The 14158-nt window shown below is 36.1% G+C and overlaps 1 protein-coding gene across 1 annotated transcript in view; it reads right to left on the bottom strand.

The window, feature by feature from the left end:
• Nucleotides 1–14158, bottom strand: part of LOC131075355 (uncharacterized) — a 142656-nt gene that overhangs the window by 42510 nt on the left and 85988 nt on the right. Inside the window, exon 6 of the mRNA XM_058012183.2 lies at nucleotides 815–931. Within this exon, the coding sequence (XP_057868166.2) occupies nucleotides 815–931 (117 nt within the window). The remainder of the gene's footprint in view (nucleotides 1–814; nucleotides 932–14158) is intronic.

Here is a 14158-nt window from a genome sequence, read left to right as displayed (position 1 = left end):
ATGAAAGGGCAGCTCACACTAGTCTTGGCATCTAGCTGGTCAAAAAAAATTACCATGTGTATGAAAATATGTTACATGTAAGTATAATAAACATGTCCCTCTTTCATTTGCTATGTGGTTTATAGTGAAAAGATATGAAGAAAATATATCACCTCAAAGTGAATATGAAATTCTATAAATAGGATAAAGTCTAATAATATGATGAACACAATAATCATGTGTTGTGTGAGGCTTATAAAAAATTTCTAGTTACAAGAACAAAAAAAAATTCCATTGGTATAAAACTCCTTATACATGCCCTTTAGAGTAAAAACATTCGAGGCACAAAAAAAAAATTAGCCTATAGTTCACTGCTACAAAGTAGAATTATATGATGAGCTATGGCCCTCTGAGAGGGCCAGGGGGTATAGAGAGGCCTATTGGCACTGGCAATCAAAGAGGCCATCTGCAAATTCAAATATTTTTGGCTGCCCATGTAACTATGCCCGTATAAATAGAACCATTGATGTCATTTGAACTATAGGAAATAATATGTTTAACCATCACAACACTTTGGCTGGCTGAGTTGGCATTTGCTCTTCACGTTAACCATAATCAATTTCTAGTGGACATGCTGATGAAGTTCAGAAAAATGGTTTCTGATATAAGTCATTGTAACATTCAAAATTCAGAGGATATAGAACTCGAAGCCTGAATCCTGTGCTTGAAGAAAACACACAAAGAAGATCTGTAGGTCCTAAATGATCTTACAACATATATTTTACCTATAACATCAACAACTTGAACAAAGCATGAATGTCTTAATGATGCATACCATCATGCCAATCCAAGAAGCAAGCATGTATTCTCCTATACTGACAGGTGTCACGGAAAGAAGATAATTTAGCATGTTAAATGGAAGTAGTGGAACAAGCCTGAGAAGCAGAACAATCTGCACAAAAACAAGAACCAAGAAATCAGCATGTATACTGTTAACTGCAACTCAGAGAAAATGGAAAGAGCCAAGACACAAAGAAAAAAGAAGAAAATATATCATTGTAAAGTATAAAATGAAAGACTAATAGTTTGCAGTTTGCCCAATCAAAAACTGACTAGAGTAAATAACTATACCAGGTATACAAGACAGCTAAAGTGGGTAAACTAATTTGGTCCATGTGAATCAACTGGTGCATCAAAAATAACCTGAACACTAAATCTTGGAGGCTTACCACATTCCTTTCTTCTTTCATTAGGATTATTTTCCTTGTATTGCCAATTTCCTGTCTTGTTTAATCCCTATGGATTTCATATCATTTCCCATTCACAATTGCAATAGTGCAGACACAAGAACTGGTATGGCATTTCGAAAATTTGGTGTGTCACGCAGGGGTGCTTTTCTTTGGCATGCAGCGCATGCACACACCACACATGCACACCACACACACACACACACACACACACACACACACACTTAATCCAATTTTAGTGTATTTTCAATCTGCCATTCAAATTGAAGTCGTGAAATATCTTTCATTTAATTAAAGTAGATTTATCTTAGACCTCACTTAATCTAATTTAATATCTACTCTCTGATATATTTTTTATTTGTCATTCAAACTGAAGTCATGAACCATCTATTGTATACTTAAGCGGCAAGCCAATTCATTTCTCATGACCTTCATAGGATCATCTTAGCTATTTACAATCTAGCAGCCTCCAGATAAAACCAATTGTAAACCTCTTCCATTGGCTCTACAATAGTTCATCATAAAAGGGTTCTATAATCATCTAATAACGCCATTGATCATTGGCTAAATATACAATCATCATTAGATAGAGGACCAATAAACATTTCTGATATGAGACTTAGCAAAATACCTCTCGGTTGAAGAAGATAGAGTTAGATCCAGGTAGCTTTGACTCCCAGGTAGACAAATGATTAACAACCAGGCATTTACTTAATAAGCTTTGCTGATTTCTCCATAACAAAAGCAAATTCTGACACTTTTCTTTTGTCAAGGTTCGGTGAGAGCTGCCTAAATTGATCACAACTGGAAGAAAAACACATTGTCCATTAAACACAAATAAGATGTTTGATATGGATGTGAAGACTCAAGAAATCTATGAAGAATAAACCTCATCAGCTTTCAAACAGGAAGTTTACAAAAGGAAAGAAATTAATCCAATGGAAGGATATCCTCAAATTGTAAGAACGATTTGACAATGAAATGGATCAGATAATAAGCTACTGCAATGGAAGGTTGACGACCATGAGATTTTCACATTCAATTGCCTTTCCATTATGTTGATGAAGATCTGGAAGAAGATTATATGAGGGTGGAACCAAAGAAAAATATCATAACCGTGGATGTATCAAACTTTTCCCCACACTTCACTGAATATTACTATGGAAGCACTAAGGTCAGTGGTGAGTCTTTATGCAAGTTTTGTTGTCCAAAAGAAATCATTTGTGGGGCCACAACAACCAAAGTTAACTTCCAGTTGGAAGAAAGTCCATAAATGATTAATGTGGGAGATGTTCAGGACTCAACTTGTGAAGCAACAGGTTTCAATATTTTTTGGAGTATAAGGATCCATTTGCACGTACCTATGTGCAGACCTCAAGAGCATGTTCCCCAAGCTCATACACGCAATCTCACTTGTGTCAAGCATCTAACCAATAAAAGTAAAACCTTATATAATGAACCCAATTAGCACACAAGAAGTCTAGAGAAACACCACCTTGGACAAGATTGACTACAATGAGTATGTATCTTCAATCATGATTAGCTTGATCAAGGTTAAACATATTTGCATTTGTGTGAATTTAGAGAGCCTAAATGCACTCCCCATTTAGAACTTGTTCTTGATACCCTTTACTGCTATCAGGAAAGTTGTTGTGCACCTTGAATAATAAGTAATAACACTGCAACGTATTTGTAAGTTGGGGTCCACCTAGGGTGGAACCCCACACTAAGGATATTTTCTCATTAAGTAATTGTTCTCTGTAAAATTTGACATGCAAATAATTTGAGGGTAACATGTAGACAAGCAAACAAGACAAATTTGCAGAAAGTGAAAGGTCACCTTGGATGCTTGGATTGGATAGGACAAAAATACAGCACATAAGGAAGCCTTGGAATGTGTAAAGACTCTTAGGAAATGTGAAATGCCACATGGGGCATTTGAAAAGACATGTCTTAGGTTCATGGTTTCATTTAATAAGTCATTTTATGCAACTTTTGTCTATATAAGCAAGCAAAATGGATGCAGCAGCAAAAGGTTTGAAATTTTGGCTTAGCTTGTTTTGGCGGAGGAAGAATATTGGGTGAATTCTCATTGTATGTGTTGTTCTTGACAAGAGGTGCATGTTCTTTAAGGAAGAATAATGAAGGAGAAATTCCCATTGTATCATAAACGATTTAGTTAATACATTGAGTGGTGCTTTTCTTGCTAAGTTTTTTCCCTAAAGGATTTCAAAGGTATATTTGATGTTTCTAAGTGTATATGCTTTGACTTGTCATTTTGTTGCACTAGTTTGGTATCATGCAACCTCTATTGTTCTTGTTGGTAATGGATTAAAAATGAAGAAAATTGAATGAGAGAAGAATGAGGCACTACACAATGTATGTAGGCCCATTTTTTATTAACTATATCATGGGGTTTAACAAGATGTTTATATAAGCATTCTTATTATATATAAACATACACATTTATTTAATCATATATTTAATACCCACCCTCCTAGCAGCTAAACTAGAAACAATCTAAGTTTGTACTTGTCCCAAAATTTGAGAAAGATAACGAGACCAAGAGGTTTAATCATTAGATCAGCAAACTACTCCTCATATGTGTAGTAAGAGAAATATCTTCAAGATCAACCAACTACCGAATGTAGAAATCTCAATGTTTTTGGTGTGAGCATAATACATTGAATTCTTCACCAACCTCAATATATCCTAATTATCAAAAATAAGGTGTATGCTATGAAAGCTAGAAATCAACCAAAATTCAGCATAGCCAAACTACTACACAACTAGCACTAACAACCATTTTGTACTCTACTTTGGTGGAAGATAAAGCCATTGCACGTTGAGGCTTACTCTATCAGAAAATAACTCCTAAATCTAAGGAAAAGATGTTCCCAAAAGTAGGCTGCAAGCATGCATCAATCCCACCCAGTCAAAGTTTGTATCCTATCAATCAAAAATCTATCATCCTTTGATATAGTATGCAATAATCAACAAAAGCTTGACACATTGCAAAACTCGCCTTGGTGATTTCTAGTGAATCTACTTTGGTTTCGATAAAAAGTAAGAAAGGTAGCTAATAAAAAAGTAAGAAAGGTAGCTAATAGCAAAGCAAATACCTAGTTTGTGGACATAAAACTTGTGTTACTAGTTCGCCCATAGGAAGCCCTAGGTACTGGTTCACTCCAAACCAAGTTCGAAGTTTGGGTCTAGTCCCCTGCAAGTTCAAACAAGGTTCCACCCACAGCCTATGGGCCTGGCCTTGGCAAACCAAGGAAGAATTTTGCCCCCTCATGTGCCCAGCCTACAAGTTTACACATTTTTTAGTTTTTATTACTTTTTTGACCTTTTTTTTCTCCAAAAAGTGCAATTCATTCCCCTAAGCCTAAAATGTGACATACAAAACATCCAAAAAGGCAAAAGCAAACTCATTTTTCATATTGTGAATGCAAAATGAAATCCTCCATTGCTGAACTTATTTTCTTGGTTATCACTGCATGTATAGAGTTGAAGATTGATCGTTCAAAGCTCCAAGCTGCTTATTGTGCTATTACTATGCATTTGCAAGTGTTTGTTTGTTCTCAAGGATATCATAGAGGAAGATTTCTTCAAAAGAGGTAGGTTTTTTTTAGTTTCTGTGTTTTTTCCTCCATTCTTTTTTATAATTGAACTCTCTTGTTTTGTTTTGAGATTTTTGGTTTGTTTTAATTCTTCTAGGTATCTAAAAAATGCTTTTTTTTTAAATGAATTAACTATTAAGTTGTTTTGATATATTTTTGTTTTCAAACTTCATTTGTTTCAATTCTCCGAATGTGTTGTATTGAACATTTTGTCTTAGGTATTACAATGGCAACCGTTTCTAGCTCCGTGAACCAACCCCACTTCAAAACAAACCCAAACTCTCCCCTTTGGAAATACGTTGAAATGCTAAGTTGTCGGTCCCGGTTCGGCTTCGAATTCAGGTTCAAAATTCATTCAATTTTTTTGGGGGGTGGTTTCGAGTTCGCTTTGAGTTTGTCCGTACAAAGACATATAAAAGTAAACAATGAAAAATATATACATATATGCAGCAGCAAATAAATTCATAATACACCACTATCAAATGTCAACTATGCTAATAGACTAATAGTAAAGTAACATCGCAAAATGCCAAAATACACCACCATATCAATGTTTAAGTTCAAAAAGAATAATGTCAACATTAACAATCAACCATCACTGATCAAATATCATCAGAAGTCATCAAACATATCATCATCCTCCTCCTGTGGCAAATTAGAAGCACAAAAAGTGCCACTGGTAGTGGTAATAGCAATCTCAGCCTCAAGAGTAACCTCATGATACTAGCAATCTTAGCCTATTTAAGGGTTGGAGGGTCGAGTTGACCAAAATAGGTAAAAAAAAACTTCAAAAAAAAAAATTTAAAAATGTGTCAAATCACCCAAATTTTGTCGGAGTTCTGCTCCTAGAATCAAAATTCGCTTGAAATTTGGCAAAATTCGCTCTGAGTCCTCAACGAACTCACCGGGCAAAATACGAACCTTGGAAGAATTTTTAGAGAATTTTGTGCGAACCAAAATTTGGAGAGAATCGAACCAAGACCCAACCAACTTCATTATCTAAGCAAATGAGGACTTGAAAACATGATAGTGCAACATCCACAGAGCGTAGAACTAGACATTATATCCAAAACTGCAAGCCATCATCATCAAGAACCAAAGGAATGCAGAGCATTCTTCCATAAGGACATTAAATACTCTTTCCTGCATATTGTAACTCCCACTACTATAGTCTTCCAAAAACACTTCATACTCACTTATCATCACTCATTTTCGGACCAAATACTACATCTACACAATTGACTAACTCCAACTTCCTCTTCAATTCTGTTAACCCTGAAAAATTGATTGAACAAAATAATCAGATAACTTTATTCAATTATAGAGCCATTTAAATAGGCGATTACAAGCGGTGATTTTTCTAAAAAGAAACAACTGCTTCTAAAAATAGAAGCCAAAAATAGAAAACTAAATAAAGCAAAAATTACACTAACAACCATTAAAATACTAATTAAATATTCTAATACCCTCCCTTAATGGTCATTCTATCTACTAACTACCTTACAGAAGAGGCTGCAGGTCTTTTGATCACAAACGGAAAGAACACTCTGTTGTGGCGAAGACCCTCCCTGGATCTGCAAAGTGTTAATGACCAAGAATACCAGAATCCATCCAACCTGATGTTGGGTAAAACAGAAACCTGAAACCACGATTTTGAGGAAAAATCGGCAAACCCTCCAAAACTGAAGATACAAATCATCTTTTTTTGTGGAAAAAAATGGTAAAAACCCTAAAACGTTGTGCGGTAAAACCCCAAACATCACGCGGTAAAACACCAAACATCACGTGGCAAGACACCAGACATCATGTGGTAAAACAACACCCCCTGATTTTTGAGGAAAAATCAAGCAAAACCCTCTGCCAAAAAACGAAGAAGCTCGACCTGTAAAAATCGCGATGCCTTTCAAACCTGCCGCTGCAAAAACAAAAAACCCCCAAAAATCCCACGGGATAAATCTAACAATCGCAGAAAATTGCTATCGAGTTCAGAAAATCGTGAAAAATCGTGACGTGTGCAAAAGGGCGTGTGTGAAAATAGTGGGCAGAGGGGCGCGTGTGAAAATCCCGAGGAAAAATCACACAAATAGCACAGTCTTGGACAAAAAAAACGACGAAAAAAACAGAACCAAGACCGTCGAGCTTAGAAAAACGTTGTAGGGCGCACGAACTGAAAAAATTGTGGGCAAGAGGGCGCACCAAAAAAAACGCGTGGAAAAATTTTAGGAAGACTTGCAGAAATCCAAAAAAAAAAATGCGATTTTTCCTTCACATATTCTGGTCCTGAAAAAAAACACATTCCCTAGGCACAAAAAAAAAACTTTCAATTTGCCCTTCTAACTAAGAAACCTGCCCTGCAAAAAAAACTTCCTTGGCCTACCAAAAAGAATTTTGCCCAAATAAAACTTTAATTCGGATTTTTTTCCTAAAAAACTCTTAAAAAAATTTTGGAAACTAAATCCAGGTAGATGGGCACAAAAATTTTTGATGGCTCGTCACCCGCTCTAATACCATGAAAAATCGATTGAACAAAATAATCAGATAACTTTATTCAGTTATAGAGCTGTTTAAATAGGCGATTACAAGCGGTCGTGTTTTTAAAAACAAACAACTGCTTCTAAAAATAGAAAAGCCAAAAACAGAAAACTAAATAAAGCAAAAATTACACTAATGACCATTAAAATACTAATTAAATAATAATTAAATATTCTAATAAACTCAACACACAATCACAAACAACATAGATTGTGTCATCAATGATAGCACCAAACAAGTTTGACATCAATGACAACACACCTCAAGTTTCCAACACAACCCAGTTTGTTACCAATGTTGATAGTGGCTCAGGAACAAAAAAATTATAATGAGAGGAGGCACTATGTAATGTATGTTGGCCCATTTATTTATTTGTTGTACCATGGGGGTTACAAAATCATTATGATGAGTTGTTTATATAAACAAACATTCTTATTTCATATAAACATGAACATTATTTAATCATATTTTATAGTTTTTCCTTTAAGATTGTTGGTAATTTCCTAACAACTAACTCTATGGTGGAGATGCTAAGGCATTAATTTCTTTTCATTTTTGCATGGTTTTCAAGCTATAACAATATAATCAACAAAAATTCGAAAGAATGATGGAAGAGGAAATCAGGATCTATCCCTATGCCAAAGGGTTTCTCATTTTGGAGTCCAAGTCCTTGAGTGACAAAGGGTTGGTTCTAAACGTAGGTCCTTGGTTTTTTCACAGAGCTTTCTTATGCATTAAGCCCTAGTACCCCACCTTTGATCCTTGAACGAAGAACTCGACATTTTTTTGGGTATTTCTTCCTTATCTCCCTTTGCAATTTTGGGAAATTGATTGTATGAAAGCCATATGCAATGGTCTGGAAAACAATAAATTATGAATGTATTGTGCTCGTCTTTGTGTCGAAATGGACTTATCCAAAGGTCTTCAGAAAGAGATTCCATTGAAGGTTGATAACAGATGTTGGAGACAAGTTGTGGATTATTAGAAAATTGCTTTCAGATGCAGGAAGTGTTTTTTAGTCAAGCATTCTACCTCTCGTTGTAGAAAGAAGCAGATTCAACAAGCTAAAGCACCAGATACTAAGCCAATTTGGTGGATTGGTGTGGAATCACATCACTATATTATTCCTTTCAATGCGAAACTAGATTCAACCTCTCCCCAAGGCCCTCATGCTGCTAATCTCAAGAATTGTACCCCCCTTCTCCCTCTCCACATGTATCTGGTTCTGGGACAGTGCAAGTTATTGGTTTAGCGGATGGCGGTTCTATGGCTTCTTCAATCTCTTCTGAGAACCTAAACAAGATTTTGTGTACTCATGAGATCTCGGTTAATTCCACTATGTCTCCAGCTGCCACATGTAGTGACGTTGGTGGGATCATGGAGGGAAGTAATGAAAGTTACTCTGCCACCAAGTGTGAACAAGAATGGACAGAAGTGAAGCTGAAGCGATTTCCTCTTTCTATTCCACAGCATCAAATGACTTTAAAATCATCAAGGAAAGGGACTCAATGAATTATCTATAAGTCCATTGCACACCCATTTTGGTTTGAACCCTAGTCCACAATTTGCCTTATATAAAGAAAATAAGAATTTTATAGTTGTTACTAAACTATTCTCTCCCAAAACATTGATTTGTAATTATAATTATTGATGGAAGCTAATGAGGTAAGAAAACAGTTGTGATTGTTAGATTGAGGCTAATCTGTCTATCGCTTCTTCAACGATTCTTCTATTGAAATTTGACATTGTGCCTAAACAAGATGTTTCATAGATGATGTGTATCTACTATACCACCTTGAATAAGATAAACATTAAGAGCAAGTACCCTCTTCCATGGATTGATGATTTAAAATACCTTTTTTCTACTCCTAGTTAAATATTTTGTTTAACTATAACCAAATAATCATAGCATAAGAAAAGTTGCATACCATGTCTAAACAAGATTCATGCTTATAACAAAATGTCATTTGGACCCTATAACCACTAACCGTTCTTCAAAGTATCATCTCACTCCCACATAACTTTGAGAAGTTGACCATGGGGACATTAAGAGTTTCTTTTTTTTTAACAATCAATGTTTTCTTTCATGGTTAGTTCGTTTATAGGCCCAGTGAGTAGCATTTGAAGACCTTGGCAAAGTTGTGCTTGTGCAAACAGGATTAATTGGCTTCAGACCAGAAGGTAATGCTCATTTATGGTCCCATAAGGCAAGTTATTGGAACATCAGTTGTGGGAAAGGAATGAAGTGGATCTAGATAAGACATCAATGATAATGCAGATGGAAGTTACCCCAGTATATTGACGCAACACAATCATTTTAGGTCATGTCAAATAATATACCAGGCACGTCAAGAAACTCGCCAATATTCAAATCCTCAAGACGACTGACTAGAAAAGTGATTTCATTTGTTCAAAGTATGAACAACCAAGCATTAATATTCCTTCAAGGAATTGAAGACCAAGTTGATCAATGTGTCAGTCCCAATGCACCTAGACTCAAGAAAGAAGTTTAAGTTACATGTTGATGTCTCCAATTTCATTATATGTTGCAAATTGGGACAAGAAGATGGTCTTTGATAGGACATTCTTATGCATTTTGAAAACAAAACTTATCCGGACTAAAAATCAATCATAATATGATTAAGAACAAAGCACGTGAGATGATCGGCATGGTGTATAAATGTTGACAATTCTTTCTTGCAAATTTGTTCAGAATTTGTGTTGACCCTCAAGCATTGCCATATATATTCAAAAAACAGTGATTCAAAGGTGATCCTATGAATGTCCGCATTCATTGTTAGTTTTTGTGTCTCAAGCCAGCAATCAGACTTTCAGTATTTAATTTCAGATTAACATTAAGTAAATGATAAGCAAGTAAACGAAAGAAAGAAAAACAAGTGCACAAGAGACCAACTCAATTACCCTGGGAAAACCTCCAAGGAGGAAAAACCCAACACTAAAGACCCACAGGTCAGATTATGTATTCAATTCTGAATTGTAACAATACAATACTTAGCTCAAATCATGTGACTCAAATCTAGGATCTTCAAACTGCACACTTGAATGAATCAGATCTGCCCTTAATACACCATGTCTGCACTTCTATATTCACCAAGTCTGCTCTTTCATTACAGCTGAATCTGCACTTTCAAGTTTGCTTCAGGTCTGCAAGCATGAGTCTCTCAGGTCTGCATTTTAATGCACCATCTAACAGCAATAAGGAGCACCAAAATTTGTTATATCTTCCTTGGATAAATTTGCCAAGTTCACCTTTTATTTTCGCACACCAAGGAGCAGATGAATTTCACTAAGAGCATGAATGAATGATTGATTTTAAACTTGCCAAATAGTCTTTATTTATATGGTGCATATACCCTTTTAAGTCGACTTTATTTAAATAGATATTTGACGCCAATTTGGTTTAGAGTGTGGCGTGTTCATTATAGGGCTGGCCCTATTTAGGAGCACGCTATCTTCTTTGGCGTGAAGGGTCCAGCCCTACACATTACCCTTTGGCAAAAGGGCCCAGCCCTTTAGGGATTCGGATGTTGCCTTAGGCAATCCGAATCCCCCTTTTTCTGAGCCTAGTTATAAACAACACTCCCTCTTAACTAGGGAAGAAAATGAATACATAATCAGAACCTTTAGAGTTCCATCTAGCACACAAGCATAGAATGGATCTAGCACACAAGCATAGAATTACATCTTCCACCTAGCACACAAGCATAGAAGGTGTAATACACAAGTGGGTCTTTACATAATTACAATTTTCCTTCTAGCACACAAGCATAGAGTGGAACCTTCCATTCTTGCACACAAGCGAAGAATGGACAAACCCTGCAATAGAGAATCACTGAGATTGAAGCTCCCTCTCAACCAGGGTTTCATTTTCCACAATACCAAGTCTGTCTCTGAAGTATTCGAACTTCACTCTGGATAAGGGTTTGGTAAGAATATCTGCAACCTGTTCATATGTGCTGATATACTTCAGCTGAATGGTGCCTCTTTGCACCATATCCCGAATGAAGTGATAATGAGTTTCCACATGCTTGGACCTGTCATGAAACACAGGATTTACCGACATCTTTATACAGCTTTGATTATCACAATGAATAGCGGTAGGACCACTAGGTTGACCAAACAATCCAACAAGAAGTTTGTGGAGCCACACTGCTTCTCTAGATGTAACAGATGCTGCAATGTACTCAGCTTCTGCAGTACTCAATGCTACCGAAGATTGCTCTCTACAAGCCCAAGAGATTACTGCAGAACCCAAGCTAAAGCAAATACCCGAAGTGCTTTTCCTGTCCTTGACACTTCCTGCCCAATCTGAATCTGAATAGCCTTCCAAGGAGATTGAGGTATTAAGTGAATACTTCAGCCCATAACCAATAGTGCCTCGCAAATATCTCAGAATGTGCTTGGCTGCAACCAGGTGAACAATTTTAGGCATGCTCATGAACTGACTGAGAGCATTCACAGCATAACAGATATCTGGTCTAGTATTGACTAGATACATCAAGGATCTGATCAACTGCCTGTACTCAGATGGATCTGCAAAATCAGAGTTTGCTGCAGAAATACTCAACTTTTTTAAGTTAGATTTCATAGGAGTAGACATAGGTTTACAATCCATCATTCTAAATCTTTTCAGAATATCAATAGTGTACTTTCCTTGACTTAGAAAAACTTCATTGGATTTTTGCCATACTTCTAACCCTAGGAAGTAATGCATTAGACCCAGATCCTTCATTTCAAATTCTAAGGCTAATTTTTTCTTACATCTCATGATCAGTTTATTTTCACCAGTGAGAAATAAATCATCCACATATAAAACCATAATTAGCATATCATTATTACATATTTCTGGTCTAGTATTGACTAGAAACATCAAGGATTCGATCAACTGCCTATACTCAGATGGATCTGCAAAATCAGAGTTTGCTGCAGAAATACTAAACTTCTTTAAGTTAGATTCCATAGGAGTAGACATAGGTTTGCAATCCATCATTCTAAATCTTTTCAGAATATCAATAGTGTACTTTCCTTGACTTAGAAAAATTTCATTGGATTTTTGCCATACTTCTAACCCTAGGAAGTAATGCATTAGACCTAGATCCTTCATTTCAAATTCTGAGGCTAATTTCTTCTTACATCTCATTATCAGTTTATTTTCACCAGTGAGAAATAAATCGTCCACATATAAAACCAGAATTAGCATATCATTATTACATATTTTCAAGTAAAGGTTAGCATCAGCATCATTCTTACAAAATCCTAAACTTAGTAAGTACTTATCAATTCTTTCATACCAAGCACGAGGAGCTTGTTTGAGCACATATAAGGCTTTCTTCAACCTGCAAACATGAGAGTCTCTCTTATGGATTACATAACCTTTTGGTTGCTCAATATAGACTTCTTCCTCAATAACACCATTAAGGAAAGTTGTCTTAACATCCATTTGATGTAGCTTCCAACCTTTAGCTGCAGCAATAGCTATTATAGATCTAATAGAAGTATATCTAGCAACAGGAGCGAATGTTTCCTCATAATCTATTCCTTCCTTTTGAGAAAAACCACAAGCTACAAATCTAGCTTTATATTTCTCAATACTACCATCAGCATTATGCTTAATTTTAAATAACCGTTTAGAGGAAACAACAGACTTACCTTTGGGTCTGGGTACAATGTCCCAAACATCATTCTTGATGATAGACTCATACTCTTCATCCATGGCTAACTTCCAAGCATGATGAGTCATAGCTTCTTTGACATTGTGAGGTTCAGACTCAATGATGTTGCACATTACTGAAATGTAGTTGGCATGATTTTGAGGTCTCTTGCTATATCTGAAGGTTCCTCTGGGAGCAGCAAATCTTTCAGCATCTTGAATGGTGTTTATAACCCAAAGTGGCCTCTTCTTGCTGACCACAATATCCTTAGGTATATCTGTAGAGTCCATGGGTTCAGCTGGATCATCCTGAACTTCCTGATCTGGGAGGTCAATAGACTCCTTCTATATCTCAAGGTTAGTATCAACATTTGATTCTTGATTTTCAGTCATAATATCATCATTATCAGATAATGAGCCTTTAGATCTTTTGAATGCAATATCTTCTTCAAAAGTTACATCTCTGCTTACCTCAACATACCTTTGACCTGAAATGTAGATTCTGAAGGCTTTGGAAGATTCACAGTATCCTACTAAGATGCCTTTCTTTCCAGAGGGCTTCAACTTGGTTCGCTTTTCCTTAGGCACGTGAACATACACGGGGCTCCCGAAAATCCTTAAGTGGCTGATGTAAGGTTTGATTCCTGTAAAGGCTTCTTCAGGAGTTACATTCTTTAGAGCACGATGAGGACATCTATTCTGAATGTAAATTGTTGTTTTGGATGCTTCCGCCCATAGGAAGGGTTGCAAGTCTTGATCATGAATCATGGCTCTTGCAGCTTCAACAATGGACCTGTTCTTTCTTTCAACAACTCCATTTTGTTGAGGATTGTAGGGAACACAAAACTCCCTCTTAATTCCTGTCTCAACACAAAAATCATGAAAACTACCTGAGTTGTACTCACCTCCATTGTCAGACCTTAAACATTTAATTCGCTTTCCAGAGGTATTTTCGACCAAGGCTTTGAATTCTTTAAATCTATTTAAGACTTCGTCAGACTCTTTAGATTTAAGAAAGTAAATCCATGTTTTCCTAGAAAAATCATCTATGAACATAACATAATAAAGGAAACCGCTAGGAGATGCTACAGACATAGGACCACATA

This window comes from Cryptomeria japonica, chromosome 2 (assembly GCF_030272615.1).
Source record: "Cryptomeria japonica chromosome 2, Sugi_1.0, whole genome shotgun sequence".
Classification (NCBI taxonomy): Eukaryota; Viridiplantae; Streptophyta; class Pinopsida; order Cupressales; family Cupressaceae; genus Cryptomeria; species Cryptomeria japonica.
Note: the sequence above shows the minus strand (reverse complement) of the source record. Positions and strands in the feature narration are given on the sequence as shown.